Below are 24,072 nucleotides of genomic sequence, written 5' to 3' on the forward strand. Positions count from 1 at the left end.
TTAATGGCTTTTCATAAACAGATCCACATTCGACATCTGGCAGTCACTGAACATTGCACATGGACGCTTCTTCGCAATGAATCATACCTCATGCCTCTTTGAGGCCTTCATCCTCGTCTGAAGCTTTGCCCTGTACTTCACATCTTCATCTGCTGTTCATTTTGCAAATAACTCTAGTTCATTGATATATTATCATTTTTATAATTGTAGCTCGAGTTCCCTATTGCTCTATACTTCCGGGATTACTATGACATTTTGTTACGTTACTATCGTAATTTCATGACCATGTTGTTATAGTAATGTATATTCTTTATCATTTTCAAACAACTATTTCTAGTTTCAACAAAGTAAGTTACTCATGCTAAGCACATATGTTACTTCTTCATCTGACAATTCGAAAAAATACTGGTACACATTTTTTTCTCTTACCGTTCATAACCTTCTTAGTAGGTATTCCTGTGCATTATCCTATTCTTCCTCCTGTAGAGAAGCCCTGTCATTTGATATGTTCTTGTCGCAAATCTATGCCTTATCAGTTCACTCGACTAATACTACTACTCATCTTCCTCATTTTTGTTGTTGTTGTTGTTGTTGTCTTCAGTCCGAAGATTGGTTTGATGCAGCTTTCCATGCTACTGTATCCTATGTGAGCGTCTTCATCTTTGAATAACTACTGAAAACTACATCCTTCTGGATCTGCCTACTGTATTCATCTTTTGATCTCTCTCTACGATGTTTACCCCCCATACTTACCACCAATACTAAACTTGTAATCCCTTGATGTCTCGCTATGTGTCTAATCAACCGATCCTTTCTTTTGGTCAAGTTGTGCCTCGAATTTATTGTCTCCTCAATTCCGCTCGGTGCCTCCTCATTAGTTACGTGATCGACCCATCTAATATTCAACATTCTTCTGTAGCAGAACATTTTTAAACCTTCTATTCTTTTTATGTCTAAACTGTGTATCACCCATGCTTCACTTCCATACATGGCTACACTCTGTACAAATAATTTCAGGAGAGACTTCCTAACACTTACATCCATATCCAATGTTAACAAATTTCTCTTCTTCAGAAATGCTTGTCTTGCCATTGCCAGTCTACATTTTATATCCTCTCTACTTCGACCATAGTCAGCTATTTTTCTACCCTAGTAGCAAAACTCATCTATTTCAAGTGCCTCATTTCCTATCTGATCCTCTCAGCATCACGTGATTTACTTATACTACATTCTGTCATCCTTGTTTTGCTTTTGTTAATGTCCATCTTTCAGTTTTCCCTTACTTGCTTAGGACTCGTTTTCCATCTGAGTTCTTCATGCAACTGCTTCTCTTTGCCCCAAAGGCCTCTTTAGTTTCTCTGTATGCGGTATCTATCTTTCACCTAGTGAAATGTGCTTCTAAATATTTACATTTGTCCTATAGCCAATTCCGTCAGTTTCATTTTTTTAAAGTTTGTACTCCATTTCGTCTGTTTCATTTGCTGCATTTTTAAATTTTCCCCTTTCCTGAATTAAAATCAGTATGTGTGATTTCTACTAGGACTTGTCGTTTTGCCAGTTTGATCCTCTGCTGCCTTCACTATTTCATCTCTTAAAGCTACTCATTCATCTTCTGCTGTATGCGTTTCCCATGTTCTAGTCAACTGAGGCCTAATGTTCCCTCTGAAACTCTCAGCAACCCCTGGTTCTTTCAGTTTATCCAGGTCCAATCTCCTTAATTTTCTACATTTTTTTCAGTTTCTTCAGTTTTAATTTACGGTCCATAAACAATAAATTGTGGTCATACTCAACATTTTACCCTGGAAATGTCTTCCAATTTAACATCTGGTCCCTAAATCTCTGTCTAACCATTATATAATCAATTTGAAACCTTCTGTTGTCTCCAGGTCTCGTCTACATACACAACCTTCTGTCATGTTTCCTCAGCCAAGAGTTAGCGATGATTAAATTATGCTGTGTGCCAAATGCTACCAAACACTTTCCCCAAGTCCATAGACACCTACTACTTTTTCTTCTCTCCGCTTTTCTGCTATGGAATTCCAGTCTCCCATAATTAAATTTTCGTCTCCTTTAACAATGTCAATAATTTCTTTTATCTCGTCATACATTTCTTCAAAGTCTTCATCTGCGCAGCTAGTTGACATATAGACTTGTACTACTGTGGTAGGCATGGGCTTTGTGTTTGTCTTGGCTCTGGCAGTGCGTTCAGTATGCTATTCATAGTAGCTTACACACATTCCTATTTTCTCATTCAATATTAAACCCACTCCTGCGTTACCCATATTTGACTGTATTTATAACCCTGCATTCACCTGACCAGAATCCTGTTCCTCCTGGCACCGAACTTCACTAATTCCCACTGTATCTAACTTCAAGCTATCCATTTCCCTTTTTAAATTTTCTAACCTACCTGCCTGTAAAGGGATCTATCATTCCAGGCTCCGATCTGTAGAATGCTAGTTTGGGTGTTCTTACCTACCACTATTATAGACTGTATCTTCACTGCCTCAATTGATCTCTTCACATTTTCCCTTTGTTGGCTCCATTACCTGCTTTTCAACTCTATTATTATCTACATTCTACAAAGTTCAAGCTACTTGGATTTCTCCAATTAATGTTTTTCATTTATCTATAGATTTATACTCATTTTGAGGTCGCCACATACTTTAATAACCCGTGAATTTTCATCCTATCAAAGCGACTCTAGTAAATGGACCGTAAACTGTTTTGAGCGTTCGTGCCGGTAGGTGCATGCACAACATGAAGCTACAACGTTTCTGACGTGTGCTACCATCTCTTGAGTATTTGAGGCACTACTTGAGACACTTGCTGTTCAAACATTTGTTCTCACACACGTGATAAGTAATCGTGATTGTTTCGAAGATTATAGCTCGATGTTGAACTAAGTACAGTTCTGAAATTTATTTGTTTATTCTGTAGTATCTATGACGAACGCCACAGTTTTATGTAATGAACAGATGCACGTGCAAGTGTATTAGAAACTACTGTCGGTGTGAAATATGCATCATAAGGCGTTTCTGTACCTCCGTGGCCGCATGAAAAGTTCATTAGTAGTACCAGAAAGCTTCCGTGACCAGTTGTGTTCTTTACTCACATATATCTTCTTTGATTTATTGAAAGTTTCAAATAATACTTTTGAACATCGAACCTCAACTCTGTTTTGACTGTGACATTATCCCCTTCATTGCGATGTGGAAATTCAAAGCTCCTGAACCACTTGAGAGAGTGATGACAGCTGCCTGAGTGACATTGATGAAAGGGGTGTGGAGTAAGTTCAGCCTGTATTAACATACACATCCAGCACAGATGAGAAAGCGGAAAATTCAGTTAAGCAGATAAGATTTTAGCTCTTCTTTCCCTTCGTATTTATTTTTTTCTAGTTCTTACGTCTTGCGTTTTTTCGGAAGGTTGCAGTGAGAATGACGCTGATAATATATTTCGAGACCATGGAACTGCTCTCTGTATAGTAGCAACAGTACAGTAAAAATAAGTTTCATGGAAGACTGTGTAGGATGATTGTAATGAGACAATTGTTCCTCCTCGAAGCAGCACCTTTCCTGAAGAAGATGGCTTGAAAGCTCCAATAGATTATTATTATGAATTTTCTTATGACTTTCTGTTGAAACGTAGATGCTGCCTCACTAAAAAGTGATGGACCCTGGATACGTTGTCACACACACAGACCATCAGAGGGTATGCAAATGTTTCAGAGTTCCAATTCTCCGTGACAAGTAGAATGACGACCAGAGTGTGTTATTGTTGTTTGTAATTGGTGATGTTACTGGGCCTTGTGGGGCATATACGGTGTGCAATCAGCGCCAGATGCTCTGTGGTCATTGTGCTGCATACTCTTGTGTAACATCTCTACCAGTACTTGACATAACTCGTGGGCTTCCATTTGGGAGGCTGGTCGAATCGCCCAGTATCGAGATTTATGGGGCATTTAGCTGTATCAGTGGCCGGATGTTGAACTTCATGGGAACATAGGGTAGGCACACTCTTCAGTGTTCTGGTCGACCACATCTGCCCACAACAAGAGAAGACCATAGTATTATGCACCAAGTACATTGTAACCTCCTCATATCTGCAATTCTCATCTGATTTCAGCCGGCCTTGACTGAATTTATCACTGGTTATTTTACACTGTATTTCGTTAATTTTTTTATTTTTTATTTTAACAATTTTTCCTGTTTTTTGTTTATGAATGCATTTTTATGAACTCTGACGGTTGTTTTCTGTTTTTATACTTCCACAAGTTTTGTGTTATATTAAAACACCAATTTTGTTTAAGGGCCACGATACGACCTCGGCCGCCATATCTTGGGCTTTAGTCTTACTCGGACACCACCAAGAGATACAAGTGAGTACCACAAAGATACCCTGGTATTATAGCTTTAAACACATAGTTACTCTGTCGTAAGTCCAAACAGCAGTTACAATGTCAGAAAAATGAAAATCGCCATGTAGATTCTTGATAACACAAAAGATTTCCTTGATCGCTAGCTTGAACGAGAATATGATGGACCGTTTTATTCATGGATTCTGACTTTGAATCCCACTACGTTCCGTCTCCCTCGCTCCTCCCCCCCTTCCTCTCTGTCTCTCTCTCTCTCTCTCTCTCTCTCTCTCTCTCTCTCTCTCTCAGTACCCTGGTTTGATGCGTCCCGCTGCGATTTGCTATCACACGTAAAGCTCTGCACTTGAGAGTATTAATCACACTTGCCGCACGGTGTAGCCGCGCGGCTCAGGGCGCCTTGCCCCGTCGGAGGTTCGAGTCCTCTCTCGGGCATGGGTGTGTGTGTCATCCTTAGCGTAAGTTAGTTTAAGTTAGATTAAGTGCTGCGTAAGCCTAGGGATCCATGATCTCAGCAGTTTGGTCCCATAAAAAAAACTACTTAATGTTCTGGTTATTTGTATTATGTAATCCGATCTCAAGTTCTCGTACACTGTTTCCACTCTGACTTCCTTTGATCATAATGAAGTTTTTTCCTTATCTTTCCTTTCATTAAATATTTTTTCTTTAATACTTGTGAAAATGAGCATTACAAAACTTTAAAACCAAGACAGAGGCTGATAAGGGTACCCGTAGAAACAAACTTCAAAATATGTTTAAATAATGTTAGATTACAATAAATATTTTTATCTATAATTTATTGTTCGATGATCTTTATATCGTTTATTTCAAGTGCGTCATCTTACAATTATAAGAATCCTTTCTATCAGTTTCGCAATGCAGCCTGTGGTTTGATTTTTCTACTGATCGATGCCAATGGCGGTCAACAAGTGAACTTCGTTTTTGTGGACTCCTCTGCAAAGATGAAAACTGAACTGAGAATATAGGTACAGATACTAATTCACATATACTCTAATGTTCGCTAAATCTCTCCTCAGGATATGTTCATTTTAGTATGGTTATTACATATTACCGCATTAATTTCCAACAACGATGTCGACAGAAAGTGACAGATATGTTACACAGTCATATTTTGCCGTATTCTGGTTAGTAATCTGTAGGTATTCCTTTCCTCGCCGATTCTGCATAGACCCTACATTTTATCTATCAATCTACTTAATTATTAATAGTCTTCTACGTTATCATATTTCTAACGATTCGATTTTCTTCTCATCCGCGTTTCTCACAGTGCTACACTTCGAAACAATTTTGCGCATCAGCTGTAGATCCTCAGCGACACTTGATACTTGTAGACCTGTTTCAGCAAGGCATGTTCTCTTTGCCTGTACTGGTATCTTTATTGCCTTCATGGTGCTTCGTCCGTGATGTGCTATTTTACTTTCTAAATCCCGTCTACTACGTAGTCCTCAATTTTGCTATTAAGATTGTCTCTAACCTCACTGAGACGCCCGTTAAACCCGCTGGGCAGAACAGGTGCTTAGGATTGTGGAAAGGGCCAATTAAGGTTGGGGTCGGTTTCACCTTAAAATTGTAATTTATTGTAATTTAATAACACATTTACAACCAAAGCGGCACATAGCCGAACCTTTACAACTAATAATTTCAAAATGCAATTCTTTCGTGGCCGAAGGCCTCCAAACAAGAAATTTTAGAAATCAACAAGATAAAAATGCAGTTAAAATAGCAAATAAAATAATTAAAATACACTCCTGGAAATGGAAAAAAGAACACATTGACACCGGTGTGTCAGACCCACCATACTTGCTCCGGACACTGCGAGAGGGCTGTACAAGCAATGATCACACGCACGGCACAGCGGACACACCAGGAACCGCGGTGTTGGCCGTCGAATGGCGCTAGCTGCGCAGCATTTGTGCACCGCCGCCGTCAGTGTCAGCCAGTTTGTCGTGGCATACGGAGCTCCATCGCAGTCTTTAACACTGGTAGCATGCCGCGACAGCGTGGACGTGAACCGTATGTGCAGTTGACGAACTTTGAGCGAGGGCGTATAGTGGGCATGCGGGAGGCCGGGTGGACGTACCGCCGAATTGCTCAACACGTGGGGCGTGAGGTCTCCACAGTACATCGATGTTGTCGCCAGTGGTCGGCGGAAGGTGCATGTGCCCGTCGACCTGGGACCGGACCGCAGCGACGCACGGATGCACGCCAAGACCGTAGGATCCTACGCAGTGCCGTAGGGGACCGCACCGCCACTTCCCAGCAAATTAGGGACACTGTTGCTCCTGGGGTATCGGCGAGGACCATTCGCAACCGTCTCCATGAAGCTGGGCTACGGTCCCGCACACCTTTAGGCCGTCTTCCGCTCACGCCCCAACATCGTGCAGCCCGCCTCCAGTGGTGTCGCGACAGGCGTGAATGGAGGGACGAATGGAGACGTGTCGTCTTCAGCGATGAGAGTCGCTTCTGCCTTGGTGCCAATGATGGTCGTATGCGTGTTTGGCGCCGTGCAGGTGAGCGCTACAATCAGGACTGCATACGACCGAGGCACACAGGGCCAACACCCGGCATCATGGTGTGGGGAGCGATCTCCTACACTGGCCGTACACCACTGGTGATCGTCGAGGGGACACTGAATAGTGTACGGTACATCCAAACCGTCATCGAACCCATCGTTCTACCATTCCTAGACCGGCAAGGGAACTTGCTGTTCCAACAGGACAATGCACGTCCGCATGTATCCCGTGCCACCCAACGTGCTCTAGATGGTGTAAGTCAACTACCCTGGCCAGCAAGATCTGCGGATCTGTCCCCCATTGAGCATGTTTGGGACTGGATGAAGCGTCGTCTCACGCGGTCTGCACGTCCAGCACGAACGCTGGTCCAACTGAGGCGCCAGGTGGAAATGGCATGGCAAGCCGTTCCACAGGACTACATCCAGCATCTCTACGATCGTCTCCATGGGAGAATAGCAGCCTGCATTGCTGCGAAAGGTGATATACACTATACTAGTGCCGACATTGTGCATGCTCTGTTGCCTGTGTCTATGTGCCTGTGGTTCTGTCAGTGTGATCATGTGATGTATCTGACCCCAGGAATGTGTCAATAAAGTTTCCCCTTCCTGGGACAATGAATTCACGGTGTTCTTATTTCAATTTCCAGGAGTGTATATGTGGTATCACAGCTAGGCTGGAAGCCTCAAGGCGAGGTTGGGGAGACAAACATAAACAAGATGCAATACAGACGGCTGAAGGCCCACAATCAAATTTTCAAGATTTTAAAATAAATTACCATAATCTTTCAAAGGCAGAAGGCCGCAATGTTTAAGCTTGAAAGGTAATTTTAAGAATAATGTTCCAAGGCTTCAGGCCTACCATTAATTTTCCAAAATTAAAAACAAAAAGCATAACCACAAGCCTTAAGTTTTAAGTAGCTAAAACGAGACTAAAAGAAAAGACAACACAACGGCAATAACCCTTCAGCAAATATCCACTTGCCGGAATTGAAACTTACTTGCATAAAACACAGTAAAACCAAGAATTTCTTTATCATTGGCTATGATAGATTTAAACACCGGTGAGAAAGCCAATAAAGACAACAGCACTCAGAAGGCTTGCTTGCCACCAATCGGTACATGAAAACTCAAACACAAAATGTTACGGACGTCATTATCGACAATCAAATATGAATGTATTAAGCTGTCAAAACTACACACCGTGTTGGACAGCGACAACAGGTGTGGAAAGGACACTGAGTGAAATTACGTTTGTGGCCAGGGCAGGTTACCGGGACACTAATGGCCACAAGGCAGAAAATTCCGCTGGTGCACTTGAATTGTAGTCAACCAATATAGTTAATTCCACCGCATGGCGGCTAAATTTCAGCTGGTCCCCAAGACTGTGGCCCTGCTCAAGTGATGCGTGGCGGCAATGGTCGGGCGAGCCATGTCGACGCAGACCTCACGGCTCCAACCCGACTGCACTAATGCCGCATTACAACTCCGCGACTGGCAGGTCCGGACTGCGCTCCAGACGCGTTCCAACTGACTGGCAGCCCGAACTCGCGACCCGAACTCGCTTACGACAGACAACGACCGGCAAGTAAAAGCTGTTGAGCAAAGATACTACGAGAGGGGATATATCGATACGCACTGCTAGCGACGGTCACGGTCAGACAAAGCGCGCAAGTCAGTGACAATAGTAATTTAAATTAACGTACTGAGGTGGAAGTACGTTAAAAACAGGGTTTAAAATACATGATGGCGGGAACACGAGCCACGCGCGGTTCACTCAGACCTGCAATTCCACTATCTCATAATTTATGCCTTCTTACACTGTGTTCTAATTCCACTCCTGAATCATTCTCTTACTTCTTTCGTTACCATTCCGTTATGCATGTTATGCACAGGTTGAACAGTGGAGGGTACAGACGACACCCATACCTTACACACTATTCAGCCCAGCCACTACTCTCTTGTTCTTTCATTCTAATTATTCATTCTTTCTCAATCTACAGTGTAAACTATGTGTCAGTACCGAGTGGACAATTATGGTTAAAGATTGTGCAGTCTAGAGTTGTGTTTCGGCTACTGTGTATGATTAAAGAAATTAAGTGAAGGCAGCTCGTAAAACACATAACTGACACGTGTCTTCTCCTTTGAAACTGCAGAGGTTAACACAGCCATCTAGTGAGAGGGAAACGCTAAGATGTGATACTGGGTAGACCTTCGGCACATTGGCTGGCAGTTTTGTTATCAGAAACTGTATAGTACCACACCTCTTAATCTTGCATGTTGAAACTCCCTCTGGAAATGTTGGGTTGGGGTTGGGTTGTTTGGGGGAGGAGACCAGACAGCGTGGTCATCGGTCTCATCGGATTAGCGAAGGACGGGGAAGGAAGTCGGCCGTGCCCATTCAAAGGAACCATTTCGGCATTTGCCTGTAGTGATTTAGGGAAATCACGGAAAACCTAAATCAGGACGGCCGGACGCTGAATTGAACCGTCTTCCTCCCGAATGCGAGTCCAGTGTGCTAGCCACTGCGCCACCTCGCTCGGTCTGGAGATGTCTTCAGGTTGAGGACATCTGTTGATGTGCATTAGTGACGTTAGATACCACGGGGGCTGCATCCAACATATCTTTCAGTATCGGCGTTCATACAAGGTTGAACACTGAAGGCTGCGTTTAAAACAAAAATGCAGTTACACAGAGGCATCAGAGATACGAGAAACATTTTGAATCTCTTTTTGAAATTCAACGATTCGTTGTTACAGGCTGAAATTTACAGTAACGAACTAACCTCTGTACTAGCAAGTTACACACATGTTCGCAGAGAGAAAAATGGGACGAAATGTCTTCTTCAAAAATGGTTCAAATGGTTCTGAGCACTATGGGACTTAACATCTGAGGTCATCAGTCCCCCAGAACTTAGAACTACTTAAACCTAACTAACCTAAGAACATCACACACATCCATGCCCGAGGCAGGATTCGAACCAGCGACCGAGGCAGTCACGCAGTTCCTGACTGATGCGCCTAGAACCGCTTGGCCACCGGGGCCGGCTGTCTTCTTCGTGAACGTGATTGGGATGGGTCAAAAGAACATTAAAATTCTTGATTGGATGTCATGGTTCTTAAATAGTGAAAGTACCAAAATTTCAACTAACTGCCTCTTCAATATTTTCATACGCTACGTTACCACTTTTAACATCCTTGTCTCACTTTACAGTATTTCCACTTAGCCTTTGAAATCAGTTATACAACAATATAACAATCATGTGCTACGAGCTGCCTCATATTTGATCATGTTTCAACGATAGCTTCAAACAAAATATTTACGCTGTCATGAAATAACCCCCGCTTTTTCTGTTACTGAGCTTGATTTTTAGGCATTACTAGTAAATTAATTGTTATTAATGTTAATATTTTAGGCCACTTGCAAAATGGCGTTCCCCAAATAGTAAAGCGGAAGGCTGCGCCCTTCCTCGAAAAACAGTGCCCACAAAGGATTGCCATATCATCCCATACCAAGCAGTTTGGCTTTCGCAAAAATCATCGTTGTGACTCTCTTGCTATCTCACAGACTTCAGTGGGTTCTCATTTAAAAGGTAGAGAGATGTCAAAAAGAAATCGTAGTTGAAGAAGTAGACCGTACGAACTAACAGTGTTTGTAAAAGGGGCAGCAATCACAACTGCAGACATACTTGTGGTTGGCCTTCGGGGCAGTTGCTTGCGTCCCGTTTACGTTGATTTGAAGGACGAAGCTTCAGCTGACCTTTGTGACCGAGCGGTTCTAGGCGCTTCAGTCTGGAACCGCGCGACCGCTACGGTCGCAGGTTCGAATCCTGCCTCGGGCATGGATGTGTGTGATGTCCTTAGGTTAGTTAGGTTTAAGTTGTTCTAAGTTATAAGGGACTGATGACCTCGGATGTTAAGTCCCATAGTGCTTAGAGCCATTTGAACCATTTTTGAAGGAAGCTTCAGTCCACGTCCAGCCTGACAATTCATTTTACGATGTGCATTCAAGTTCTAAGGTCTCCGATTTTTTTTCTAATTAACTACTCACCCGAAATAGATGAAACTGGCGTTACTTCTCGACGTAATCGCCTTGCAGACGTACACATTTTTCACAACGCTGACGCCATGATTCCATGGCAGCGGCGAAGGCTTCTTTAGGAGTCTGTTTTGACCACTGGAAAATCACTGAGGCAATAGCAGCACGGCTGGTGAATGTGCGGCCACGGAGAGTGTCTTTCATTGTTGGAAAAAGCCAAAAGTCACTAGGAACCAGGTCAGGTGAGTAGGGAGCATGAGGAATCACTTCAAAGTTGTTATCACGAAGAAACTGTTGCGTAACGTTAGCTCGATGTGCGGGTGCGTTGTTATGGTGAAACAGCACATGCACAGCCCTTCCCGGACGTTTTTGTTGCAGTGCAGGAAGGAATTTGTTCTTCAAAACATTTTCGTAGGATGCACCTGTCACCGTAGTGCCCTTTGGAACGCAATGGGTAAGGATTACGCCCTCGCTGTCCCAGAACATGGACACCATCATTTTTTCAGCATTGGCGGTTACCCGAAATTTTTTTGGTGGCGGTGAATCTGTGTGCTTCCATTGAGCTGACTGGCGCTTTGTTTCTGGATTGAAAAATGGCATCCACGTTTCATCCATTGTCACAACCGACGAAAAGAAAGTCCCATTCATTCTGTCGTTGTGCGTCAACATTGCTTGGCAACATGCCACACGGGCAGCAATGTGGTCGTCCGCCAGCATTCGTGGCACCCACCTGGATGACACTTTTCGCATTTTCAGGTCGTCATGCAGGATTGTGTGCACAGAACCCACAGAAATGACAACTCTGGAGGCGATCTGTTCAACAGTCATTCGGCGATCCCCCAAAACAATTCTCTCCACTTTCTCGATCATGTTGTCAGACTGGCTTGTGCGAGCCCAAGGTTATTTCGATTTGTTGTCACACGATGTTCTGCCTTCATTAAACTGTCACACCCATGAACACACTTTCGACACATCCATAACTCCATCACCACATGTCTCCTTCAACTGTCGATGAATTTCAATTGGTTTCACACCACGCAAATTCAGAAAACGAATGATTGCACGCTGTTCAGGTAAGTAAAACGTCGCCATTTTAAGTATTTAAAACAGTTCTCATTCTCGCCGTTGGCGGTAAAATTCCATCTGTCGTACGGTGCTGCCATCTCTGGGACGTATTGACAACAAGCGCAGCCTCATTTTAAAACAATGCGCATGTTTCTATCTCTTTCCAGTCCAGAGAAAAAAAATCGGAGGCCTTAGAACTTGAATGCACCTTGTAAGTCGTGTCGCCAAGGTTTCAGTGCTTTGGTAAGTAGAAGTCTGCAAATTGAGGGTTTCACTCGCTTGTACTCGCTCGAGCGCGCCGCTCTCGCTTATGGCTTCCCCGAATGCGAACGCTCGATGTGGGTTGTTGTCAAACTTGGCGCCATGGGGAAGGAGGGGAGGGTAGAGGCCTGTCTGTCCAGTGCCTGCAGTAGAGGTGGCCAAACGGTTATTCCGGAGTAACCGTTATCAAGATCACAGTTATTCGTTATAGCTGTTATTTTATAACCGTTATAAATCTTTTTACTACCAAATACTCCAGACAGGGTCACAGTTGAATAACCAAGTAGGTGGAATCCATCAGTTTAGTTATCAGTATAATTATAACTGCGAGTAGTGCAAAGTGGCAGTACGAAAATATTTTGTTCATTCCAGTAACTATCCTCTCTGGAAATATCTACGACCTTTAACTGGAGTCAGGAACACAGTTACCAACTCCCAGGTTACCTGTAGTGGTAGCCCATTAACTGGCAGAGAACAAAAACTATGAACAAATGCAACTGCCACAGAAAAATACCGACCTCTGACAGTTATTTCCACAGTCGCTCGAATTCCTTATTGTAACTCTCTGTACTACCCGCCCAAAATGAGTGGACACACACAGCGGTGACTCAAGGGAAGGACGGTACTTGTGCAATGCCTCTACTATCGTTCCGATCAGGCACCACTCTAACATTAACTGTATTTTAATTGTTTATGCTTAAAGTAGTGAGAGCGCACGAAATAGTACACATTTCTATGAACAGATACTATTAGTATCATATGAGCGGTTATCACAGTAACTGCTGCTTTTCAATAACCGGTTATTTCTATCAGTTACGTAATTTTTTGCCATCTCTACTCTGCAGTATCGTGTCGCTCCTGACGTACTCCCACCTGCTGATGGAACTATACTCAGATCAGTTTGTTTGCGCTGTAGACGTATACCCCTGGCTGGCAAGTTATTACGACCCATAAGAGGTAACGAAATTGTGAAAACAAAAATTTGGAATTTCTGAGGAAAACTGTGTGTCTACCAACTTTTGTCGGTCTCATAATGCTTATTACAACACCATCTCTTTATTGATGCAAATGCAGTTATGTGAACTCGACCACCTAAAAATTAGAAGTCTAACAAGGACAAAACTGTCTCAAAATTATTCCCTGTTGGTCTAATTACAGTGCATCGACTCGTTTCGGATCAAGTTCGCTTCGTCAGTCAGAGATAACGCTCCAAAGTGTTCAGAATTTTTTCTTTTACTTTTTCTTTTTTGTTCTAACTTATCAAAAACCGATACTGCATCACACATTTGACCCACACAATCCAACGTCTCATCTCTGACACAAGCAAATATCATATCCAATAACTGGAATTATTACTATTCTGTGCTAAGCCGGATTTTTTACTCTCTCGTTGTGAGATGGAGACGGCGATGATAACTTACAGTTAATAGATGATAATACGATCGTTGTAGTGTACTGACAAAATTCCGGTAACACTGTAAACAACGTTTTGCAATTAACCGCAATTTCCATCCATTTACCGGACACGCAGCGTATATTCACCTTTGTATATTCTGATCCTATTTTACAGTGATCCCCCCCCCCCATGAACCATAGACCCTGCCGTTGGTGGGGAGGCTTGCGTGCCTCAGCGATACAGATAGCCGTACCGTAGGTGCAACCACAACGGAGGGGTGTCTATTTAGAGGCCAGACAAATGTATGGTTCCTGAAGAGGGGCAGCAGCCTTTTCAGTAGTTGCAGGGGGAACAGTCTGGATGATTGACTGATCTGGCCTTGTAACACCAAAACGGCCTTGCTGTGCTGGTACTGCGGACGGCTGAAAGCAAGGGGAAACTACGGCCGTAATTTTTCCCGAGGGCATGATGCAGCTTTACTGTATGGATAAATGATGATGGCGTCCTCTTGGGTAAAATATTCCGGAGGTAAAATAGTCCCCCATTCCGATCTCCGGGCGGGGACTACTCAAGAGGACGTCATTATCAGGAGAAAGAAAACTGGCCTTCTACGGATCGGAGCGTGGAATGTCAGATCCCTTAATCGGGCAGGTAGGTTAGAAAATTTAAAAAGGGAAATGGATAAGTTAAAGTTAGATATAGTGGGAATTAGCGAAGTTCGGTGGCAGGAGGAACAAGACTTTTGGTCAGGTGAATACAGGATTATAAACACAAAATCAAATAGGGGTAATGCAGGAGTAGGTTTTAGAATGAATAAAAAAAATAGGAGTTCGGGCAAGCTACTACAAACAACATAGTGAACGCATTATTTTGGCCAAGATAGACACAAAGCCCTCGCCTACGACAGTAGTACAAGTCTATATGTCAACTAGCTCTGCAGATGACGAAGAAATTGAAGAAATGTATGATGAGATAAACGAAATTATTCAGATAGTGAAGGGAGATGAAAATTTAATAGTCATTGGTGACTGGAATTCGATTGTAGGAAAAGGAAGAAAAGGAAACGTCGTAGGTGAATATGGATTGGGGGGAAGAAACGAAAGAGGAGGCCGCCTGGTAGAATTTTGCACAGAGCGTAACTTAATCATAGCTAACACTTGGTTCAAGAATCATGAAAGAAGGTTGTATACAAGGAAGAACCCTGGAGATACTGACAGGTTTCAGATAGATTACATAATGGTAAGACAGAGATTTAGGAACCAAGTTTTAAATTAGAAGACATTTCCAGGGGCAGATGTGGACTCTGAACACAGTCTATTGGTTATGAACTGTAGATTAAAACTGAAGAAACTGCAAAAAGGTGGTAAATTGAGGAGATGGGACCTGGATAAACTGACTAAACCAGAGGTTGTACAGAGTTTCAGAGAGAGCATAAGGGAACAATTGACAAGAATGGGGGAAAGAAACACAGTAGAAGAACAATGGGTAGGTTTGATGGATGAAGTAGTGAACGCAGCAGAGGATCAGGTAGGTAAAAAGACGAGGGCTAGTAGAAATCCTTGGGTGACAGAAGAAATATTGAATTTATTGATGAAAGTAGAAAATATAAAAATGCAGTAAATGAAGCAGGCAGAAAGGAATACAAACGTCTCAAAAATGAGATCGACAGGAAGTGCAAAACTGCTAAGCAGGGATGGCTAGAGGACAAATGTAAGGATGTAGAGGCTTATCTCACTAGGGGTAAGACAGATACTGCCTACAGGAAAATTAAAGAGATCGTTGGAGAAAAGAGAGCCACTTGTACGAATATCAAGAGCTCAGATGGAAACCCAGTTCCAGGAAAAGAAGGGAAAGCAGACAGGTGGAAGGAGTATATAAAGGGTCTATACAAGGGTGATATACTTGAGGACAATATTATGGAAATGGAAGAGGATGTAGATGAAGATGAAATGGGAAATATGATACTACGTGAAGAGTTTGACAGAGCACTGAAAGACCTAAGTCGAAACAAGGTCCCGGGAGTAGACAACATTCCATTAGAACTACTGACAGCCTTTGGAGAGCCAGTTCTGACGAAACTCTACCATCTGATGAGCAAGATGTATGAGACAGGCGAAATACCCTCAGACTTCAAGAAGAATATAATAATTCCAATCCCAAAGAAAGCAGGTGTTGACAGATGTGAAAATTACCGAACTATCAGTTTGGTAAGCCACTGCTGCAAAATACTAACACGAATTCTTTACAGACGAATGGAAAAACTGGTCGAAGCCAACCTTGGTGATGATCAGTTTGGATTCCGTAGAAATGTTGGAACACGTGAGGCAGTACTGACCCTACGACTTATCTTAGAATAGATTAATAAAAGACAAGCCTACGTTTCTAGCATTTGTAGACTTAGAGAAAGCTTTTGACAATGTTGATTGGAATACTCTCTTTCATATTCTGAAGGTGGCAGGGGTAAAATACAGGGAGCGAAAGGCTATTTACAATTTGTACAGAAACCTGATGGCAGTTATAAGAGCCGATGGGCATGAAAAGGTAGCAATGGTTGGGAAGGGAGTGAGACTGGGTTGTAGCCTATCCCCGATGTTATTCAATCTGTATATTGAGCAAGCAGTAAAGGAAACAAAAGAAAAATTCGGAGTAGGAATTAAAATCCATGGAGAAGAAATAAAAACTTTGAGGTTCGCCGATGACATTGTAATTGTGTCAGAGACAGCAAAGGACCAGGAAGAGCAGTTGAACGGAATGGACAGAGACTTGAAAGGAGGATGTAAGTTGAACATCAACAGAAGCAAAACGAGGATAACGGAATGTAGTCAAATTAAGTCGGGTGATGCTGAGGGAATTAGATTAGGAAATGAGGCACTTAAAGTAGTAAAGGAGTTTTACTATTTGGGGAGGAAAATAACTGATGATGGTCGAAGTAGAGAGGATATAAAATGTAGACTGGCAATGGCAAGGAAAGCGTTTCTGAAGAAGAGAAATTTGTTAACATCGAGTATAGATTTAAGTGTCAGGAAGTCTTTTCTGAAAGAATTTGTATGGAGTGTAGCCATGTATGGAAGTCAAACATGGACGATAAATAGTTTGGACAAGAAGAGAATAGAGACTTTCGAAATGTGGTGCTACAGAAGAATGCTGAAGATTATATAGGTAGATCACATGAGGAAGTGTTGAATAGGATTGGGGAGAAGAGAAGTTTGTGGCATAACTTGACTAGAAGAAGGGATCGGTTGGTAGGATATGTTCTGAGGCATGAAGGGATCACCAATTTAGTATTGGAGGGCAGCGTGGAGGGTAAAAATCGTTGAGGGAGACCAAGAGATGCATACACTAAGCAGATTCAGAATGATGTAGGCTGCAGTACGTACTGGGAGATGAAGAAGCTAGCACAGGATAGAGTATCATGGAGAGCTGCATCAAACCAGTCTCAGGACTGAAGACCAACACAACAACATTACAATGACTTTTCAGTTTGTGCACCCATGATAAAACAAACTGAACTGTAGGAAACTCTCTCCTTCCAGCATTCCTATTGAATCTCCGAATAGCTCTAAAAATGTCATGAGTTCTTTTGCTGTATCATTGTAACCAGTAAGTTTTTCAGAGACACCTCTCTCCGGAAGCAGTTTCGTGACTTCGTCGTACTGCCTTAGTACACACTGTAGCGTTCTGAACAATTTGTTACACTCCCTCTACTTTTCTTGCTCAAGTTTGTCTATTTCGATTTCAGGTCACCAGTTTTCTTCATAAAACGGTCACGATCTTTAGCAGCATCAATCGTGCAATACGCTACTCCAAGCCCATTTATTAAATAATTATGATCTAACATGTGTTTCAGGACTACGTTAAATCATGTGCAATGCGTACATAATGCTGAAAGGATTGAAGTGCCTTGTATACATTAACTCCTTCGTCAGTGGCAAATGAAATCTCATTAAAATGGTGGGGATTTACTACTAAGAAATTGAATAAAGTTTCGTCGATGTAGTCCTTAACAAATTCCCCACCCTTTCTTTTTTTCTTCTCACAAAAGTGATTTGTAACCGATGCCATATTTCGTAGAACCTAATCTCGATAAGCAAAGTCCACACTACTATTTAGGTAACATATTTTACGATATCCGTCTGTCCATATATCCGCTGTACATCCACATGCATTCACGTCTATGGCCTGAATAATGCTGGACATCATACTCGCTCGTATCTCATCGGCTTGTCTTTCAGTGTTCCGTAATGCTATGATAGGAGGAGGCAAAATCTTGGAAACGTCTACATCTCTCAGTTCTGAATGACATTTACAAGCTCCTCTTATAAAAGGCAAAATGCTAAACTTAATGTTAATGTGTGGGGACGAACGTCTGTGACACACATTTCTACGCACCATTTTAATTACTGTAGCTTACACTGAAACTGCTAATGCTTCAGAAATTACACTTTGTCGTAATCTGCAAGCGTGTCCCTCCAGATGTGTAGTGGCGGATATGTAAGACAGGAGGTTTCGCTTTCACACTCTCCTTCTTTTCGTGTTCATGCGCCTTGATCTACAGCTGGCTACTCAGCGACGCTCGGGTAACTATAGCAGACGGCCGAACAATTCAATGATGCGAAGCTCGCACGAGCGTCATGAAAGTCGAGTGCGGTTGCCCCCTCAGTCCAAAGCGCTGTATTGACATCTGACGGACATACGTGGAACTACATGCTCCGAGCAATTCGTGCGAGCGTTAACGTCAGATGCAGACCTCTAGTGATTATGACAGTAACTAATCGAATGCGAAGAATAAATTGCAGTTCTCTCCACTTGAAATGCCATTCCAGTTTAGATCCTAAATCGTTTCAGACTCAATAAAATATATTGCAAAGCAATCCACTACATACGAAGGAGGAACTAATCATCGTCATCATAATCTCTTCTTCTTCTTCTTCTTCACTTGAAGGAGGAACTAATCATAAACATCATAATCTCTTCTTCTTCTTCTTCACTTGAAGTACTAAGCCCTTTTTTTATGTTTTGCCCCACAACAACCCCCCTCCCCGTTCCGGTCCACCTCCTGCAATATACCGATGACATCGCCTTCCTCGCCCTTGCTCGTACCCTTCAACGGCCCCAACGCCTTCTCCAGAATCAGTTTGACTTTTTTGGCACATGGTATAACCAGTGGCTCCTCAAAATCAATCCTACCAAGACCCAGGCAATCATCGTAAGTCGCACGACTTGCTCCTTCCGGCTCCTTGATTTTTCCCTTACCATCTGCGCCCGTCCTGTCCATCTCTCCTCCACCCTCACCTACCTTAGACTCACCAATTACCTTCACCTCACCTGGATCTCTCATCTCCACTCTGTCCAATCCAAAGCCCACAACCGCCTCCACCTCCTTAAACTCCTCTCTGGCTGGACATGGGGACTGAACCCCTCTACCATCCTCCGCACCTACAGATCCTTAATGAGTCCAATCCTCTGTTATGCCAGCTCCACCTGAATATCCACCCTCCCCCACCCCAACCCCCAGATTCTATAAGTCCTTCCAGATCCTCGAGTGCCATGCACTCTGCCTCGCCTTCCATATGCACCTCCTGTCCCCCATGTGGATCCCCTATGACCTTATTCCTTTCCCTCATCTGCTCCTTTTCCTCAAACATATCTGAGTCCTCTACACCTCCCACCAACTTTATCCCCCCCCCCCAATCCCCTGGTTGCTCTTCTCCTCTGCTACCCCCACTCACTATTGTGCCTTCACTGTTGTGCCCCTCTACCCTCCGCCTCTACACCCTTCATCACCTTTCCCAAGGTGGCTTCCGTCAACTCCCCCTCCCAGATGATGCCCTATATCCCTCCATTTATCCCTCCTATCAACTCCGATCCTCCCCTACCTCTCCCTACCTCTGTCCTTTTCCCATGCTCCCTCTCACCCTCTTCCATCCTGTTTTTTCCCCACCTACCATCTCTTTGACTCCTTTCTCTCCTTCTAGTCCTTTGTCTTTCCCCTTCACTGCCTTCCCCACTCCTTCTCACATCTGCCCTGTCCCCCCTTTCTCTGTATCCTCTCCCTTCGTCGGCTCCCCCTTTTTCCCCTCCTCTGTCTGGATCCTCTCTGCACCTCCTCCCCATTTGCCTTCGTACTCTGTAGTGCAGTGTTTCTGTGAGTGTTCAGTGTTGTGCATCCCCTTTTTCAGTGTTGTGAACAGCCACCATACTGTCACTAGTGTGTTTTTTTAACTGTTGCGAACAGACGCCAAACTGTTGCCATGTCTTTTTAATTGCGACTGTTTATTTACTATGTGTTTTAATCAGCATCACCGACCCTTTGTTTTTATATTTTGTTCGCTAGTTTTTCGCCACGTTCCAGTTTTTAACAGTCACAGTTTCTATTGTTATGATGTCTCCTGATTCTGTTACTTAACTTTTCTGTAGGCTGCAGAGCGGCGTGTTATGCTGCTGCCAGGCCCCCCTCCCCCAGACGGGAATGGGGGGGATCGAAATTCAATACAGAAAAAAAAAAAAAAAAAATGGTTTGCCAGTTACCATACCCACAGCTTCCTCGGTCGTCCCTGACTTCTTCGAACTGGCTTAGATCTTCTAATCTGCAAAGGTAATCTTTCTTCACTCATTCTTTCGAGCTGTTCATTACAGTTTCTTCTATTTTCTTCTACTTTATTAAGAATGTTAAATACATTCAGCTCTTCCACAATTTCTGAATTTCTGAATCTGTCGGCGCTTGTGTATCTCTTCATTGCTCCTGGAAAACTCGTGTGTGTTGCCTGTATGCGGCTTTCTAGACGTTTATAACCCACGATTCACTTCCGTAAACAAGCATTGGAACTGCCACTGATTCATAATATTTCGATCTTGTGTCTCTCCTTGTTTTATTTTTGACACATCTGTTTATTGTTCCACATACGTTAAGGAATTTTGCTAATTTCTTCGCTACATCTTCGTCATATTTATATGTGATGTCACAACCTAAATAACTAAAATGATTGATTTGTTCTATTGTTGACCACAATGTTTGTCCGTACAGGATATTTCCCTTTGAAAGCCACCGATTTTGTCTCCATTTCTGAAATCGTCAAATGGTCCGCTTTGCAAACCTTACCTAGTAAATGTGTTCCCCTTTGTAGGTCACCTTCGTCACCCACCAGCATTATGGTGTCGTCTGCATATAAAAGCAGTTAAAGCAGGAGTGGCTGTTAATCATAATTCCCCCGTTAAAAATATCCTTTCATCTGCGAATTGCTTCATCAAAATAAATGTCAAAAGTGTGGGTAAAATGCTGCACCCGTGTCTTACTCCTTTTTTGTGGTTATAGGCCGTGCTAGAGAGCCATTTACATCTAATATTACAGTCGTGTGTTTGTATAGACTTTTAAAAATGTTTACTAGGTGTTTTGAATATCACCTTTTCCTCATAGTTCTTCACAGTTTCTATCAACATTATGAAATGCCTTTAAAAAATCAATGAACGCTAAATGGGTTTTCCTTTTCTGCTTTCCCTCTTTTTCGGTTGTTTATTTTATTATAAATACTTACTACATCTGACGTCGATCTGCCTCTCCGAAATCTCATTCGTTCTTCGACTAATGACCTCTCAGCTAGAACCTCTAACCTCTTATTCACTATTCTTGCAGAAACTTTCCATGCAGTGTCACGTAAGCTGGTTCACCTATACTTGTCGCAGGTATTGCGGTCTCCTTCTTTCAATAGTGATGTCACATTTGCTTGTGACCATGCTTTTAGAACAGCTCCGTTTCTCCAGCACATACTAAATACAAGGGGCGTTCAGAAAGTAAGCTCCGATCGGTCGCGAAATGGAAACGACTATGAAAATCCGATAAAGCTTTGCACAGATGTGTTGGGTAGTGTCTCTAGTATAACCCCACTTAGCATCACGTCGCTCTTCTCATTTCTGAGCTCGCAGTGAGTGCGTAAAGATGTCTAGAAAATAGTGTCTGCCGCCAAGTACGAGGGCCTGGTGAGAAATTTCGCCTGAAGCTATGCAGCTAACATTACATAACTGTCGTGCTGTTTCTTCTTCAAGACAATTCGCAGCCGCATTCTGCAGGGGCAATGAAGATGCTCCTGCATCGTTTTCAAATGGAAATGTGAGATTACCCACAATACAGTCCGCAATTGTCTCCCCCTGGGTTTCATCTCTGGTCACATGAACCGCTGTCTTTGAAGACAACATTTTGACACAGACAACGAGGTGTAGGCCAGCGTGGAGAATTGGCGGAAAGCACTGGCGGCTGCCTTCTATGATGAGGCTATTGAAAAGTTGGTACAACGCTATGCCAAAGTCTAAGTCAGAACGGCGACTACGTAGAGAAGTAGCTGAAAGGTGTAGCTAATTGTTACAAGTAAAACATTTCTGATGTTCACTGTGGTTCCAATTTGGCAATCAATCGGAGCTTACTTTCTGAACAGGCCTCGTAAATGTAGTAGGGCGCCTCCATACTTAAGCATTTCAGCGTTTATGCCATCCATACCAGCAGTTTTTTTCCCCAGAGTTGGGGGTTTCTCTTAATTCATGAATACATAAATCATTTACACATTGTATTTCGAGTTCGTCCTCTAGGTTTTTGTTTTCCTATGGAGCAGTTTTCTTCACCACAAGTTGCTGTAATGTTGTATCAGTTTTGTTTCCTGGGTGTTATTTATGTGAGCAACTGCTTTTTCTGATTGATTTAGTGTTTTCATTGTTTTATAACCCATCATTTGCCATCGTCTTCTATTACAGTTGTAAACCTATCCCAAAATTCTTGGCGAGCTCGTTGCACTGCTCGATTTGCTGCATTTGTCTCTCTTGTTTGTAAATTTTATTATTCTCCTCTGCTGTTTCATTGAGATACTTAAGATAAACGTCTTGTTTCTTCCTGAAACCCTAATCTAATCCTGAGGACCAAATTTGAACCCTTTCTTCCTTCTTACCTTTCTTTTTTCTCCTAAGGCTTTTTCAGCACCTTTCTTAACTGAAACTTTTATATTTTTCGATTTCTTCTCTATTTCTTCCGCTTCTTCTTTCTTTTCTGCTTCTTGATTAAGTCTCTTCTAGTACAAATAACGTATGTAAATCGTGTTTCACAACTTGCTCCTCGTCTTGTACTTTTCAATGAGATCCGAAAACGAAAACAATGAAGGCAAACTATAGGAGGCACTAGGAAGTTAAGCAATTTTGCACTTATTCGCTCTATTGCCAATTACATAGTCGGCAGAATCTGGGGAATTTCGCTGACTGTGAACAGCATCACCAAATGTGGCAGGGGCCCCCGTGCTAGCTATAGTGTTTTCTTCCTGTACCTCTGCAGGCGGCTACAGTTACTGCAGCAAAACAAGTGCAGCTAAATAACCCCGCACTGTCGCAGTCACCATAAAGTCACATTTCCAGATGGCATTAGGTTGCAGATCTTAAACATGGTTACCCTGATGTAGCAGGTGAATGTTTGTCGTCCAGAAACGGCGCAGTGAGGCATACGGACATATTAATCTTCGTGTCAACTTTACAATTGCAAATTGTTAGCCTAAGTTATCTCTAAAAATGATCAACATGTCCCAGATGCCTCCACGCCTGCACACTGACTGACTAACAGAGATGTAAAGTAGCTTACTTCATGGAAAAAATTTCCCCGGATTTGAAAACCATCAGTTTTTTATTCCTTTTCCGTTTCACAGCGTAACTGCGCCGAAATTTCGAAATATTGATGTTCTCGTGGAACATGAAAGTTCATAGTGAGCTAGTAGTTTCCTCATAGACTTCTGAAGGACCTGCCACTTGCCTTCGTAGATTAGCACTTCCAGCAAGACTACTGTTAATTTTTATCGATGAGTTGCCGTGGTTTCTGTGAACATCAACAGTGGTTGCCTTCTGCATTTTTCCTCCCTTGCTTATAGACGCCGCTGATGGAATCTCCATCTATCTCGGAGGCAGCCCCTATGAAATCACCGTAGAAGTTACATTTATCCTAAGTCACCAGTATATGTTGACTAGAATTATCGTCAGGTTTATAATGACTCTCATTCTACGTCGTTCATAATATCTCACTCCTCTCCTGAGCTAAAGTTGCCTAATTCCCCCAGGTCTCTCGTTTCTTCTCCATAACACTCTCTGTTACTAAATATTCATTTCATCAGTTCAACGTTAAATGTTCTGCTCAATTTAATATCCTACGTCTCATCTGTCTTCTTTTGTCTTTCTCATCTGTTGGGCTGCTGCGTTAAAAAAGAGCACTACTGGAATGTGGAACGGGATTACCCCCTTCTTCTACATTAACTGCCCTCTTCCATCACACATTATTTCGACTAACTTGTAACGATTAAATACTGCTTCAAGTTAGTCAACCATTGTGTACACCTGTCACAACAATATTAGAATGGCAATACCACAGTAACTTCCACTGCACAATTTGCT

At 42.7% G+C, this 24,072-nt stretch overlaps 1 protein-coding gene across 1 annotated transcript in view; it reads left to right on the top strand.

Moving 5' to 3' along the window:
- Positions 1–24,072, top strand: part of LOC124804998 (cytochrome P450 4C1-like) — a 131,895-nt gene that overhangs the window by 88,058 nt on the left and 19,765 nt on the right. Inside the window, exon 9 of the mRNA XM_047265395.1 lies at positions 4,313–4,381. Coding sequence (XP_047121351.1) covers positions 4,313–4,381 — 69 coding nt within the window. The remainder of the gene's footprint in view (positions 1–4,312; positions 4,382–24,072) is intronic.

Source organism: Schistocerca piceifrons, chromosome 7, assembly GCF_021461385.2.
Source record: "Schistocerca piceifrons isolate TAMUIC-IGC-003096 chromosome 7, iqSchPice1.1, whole genome shotgun sequence".
NCBI lineage: Eukaryota > Metazoa > Arthropoda > Insecta > Orthoptera > Acrididae > Schistocerca > Schistocerca piceifrons.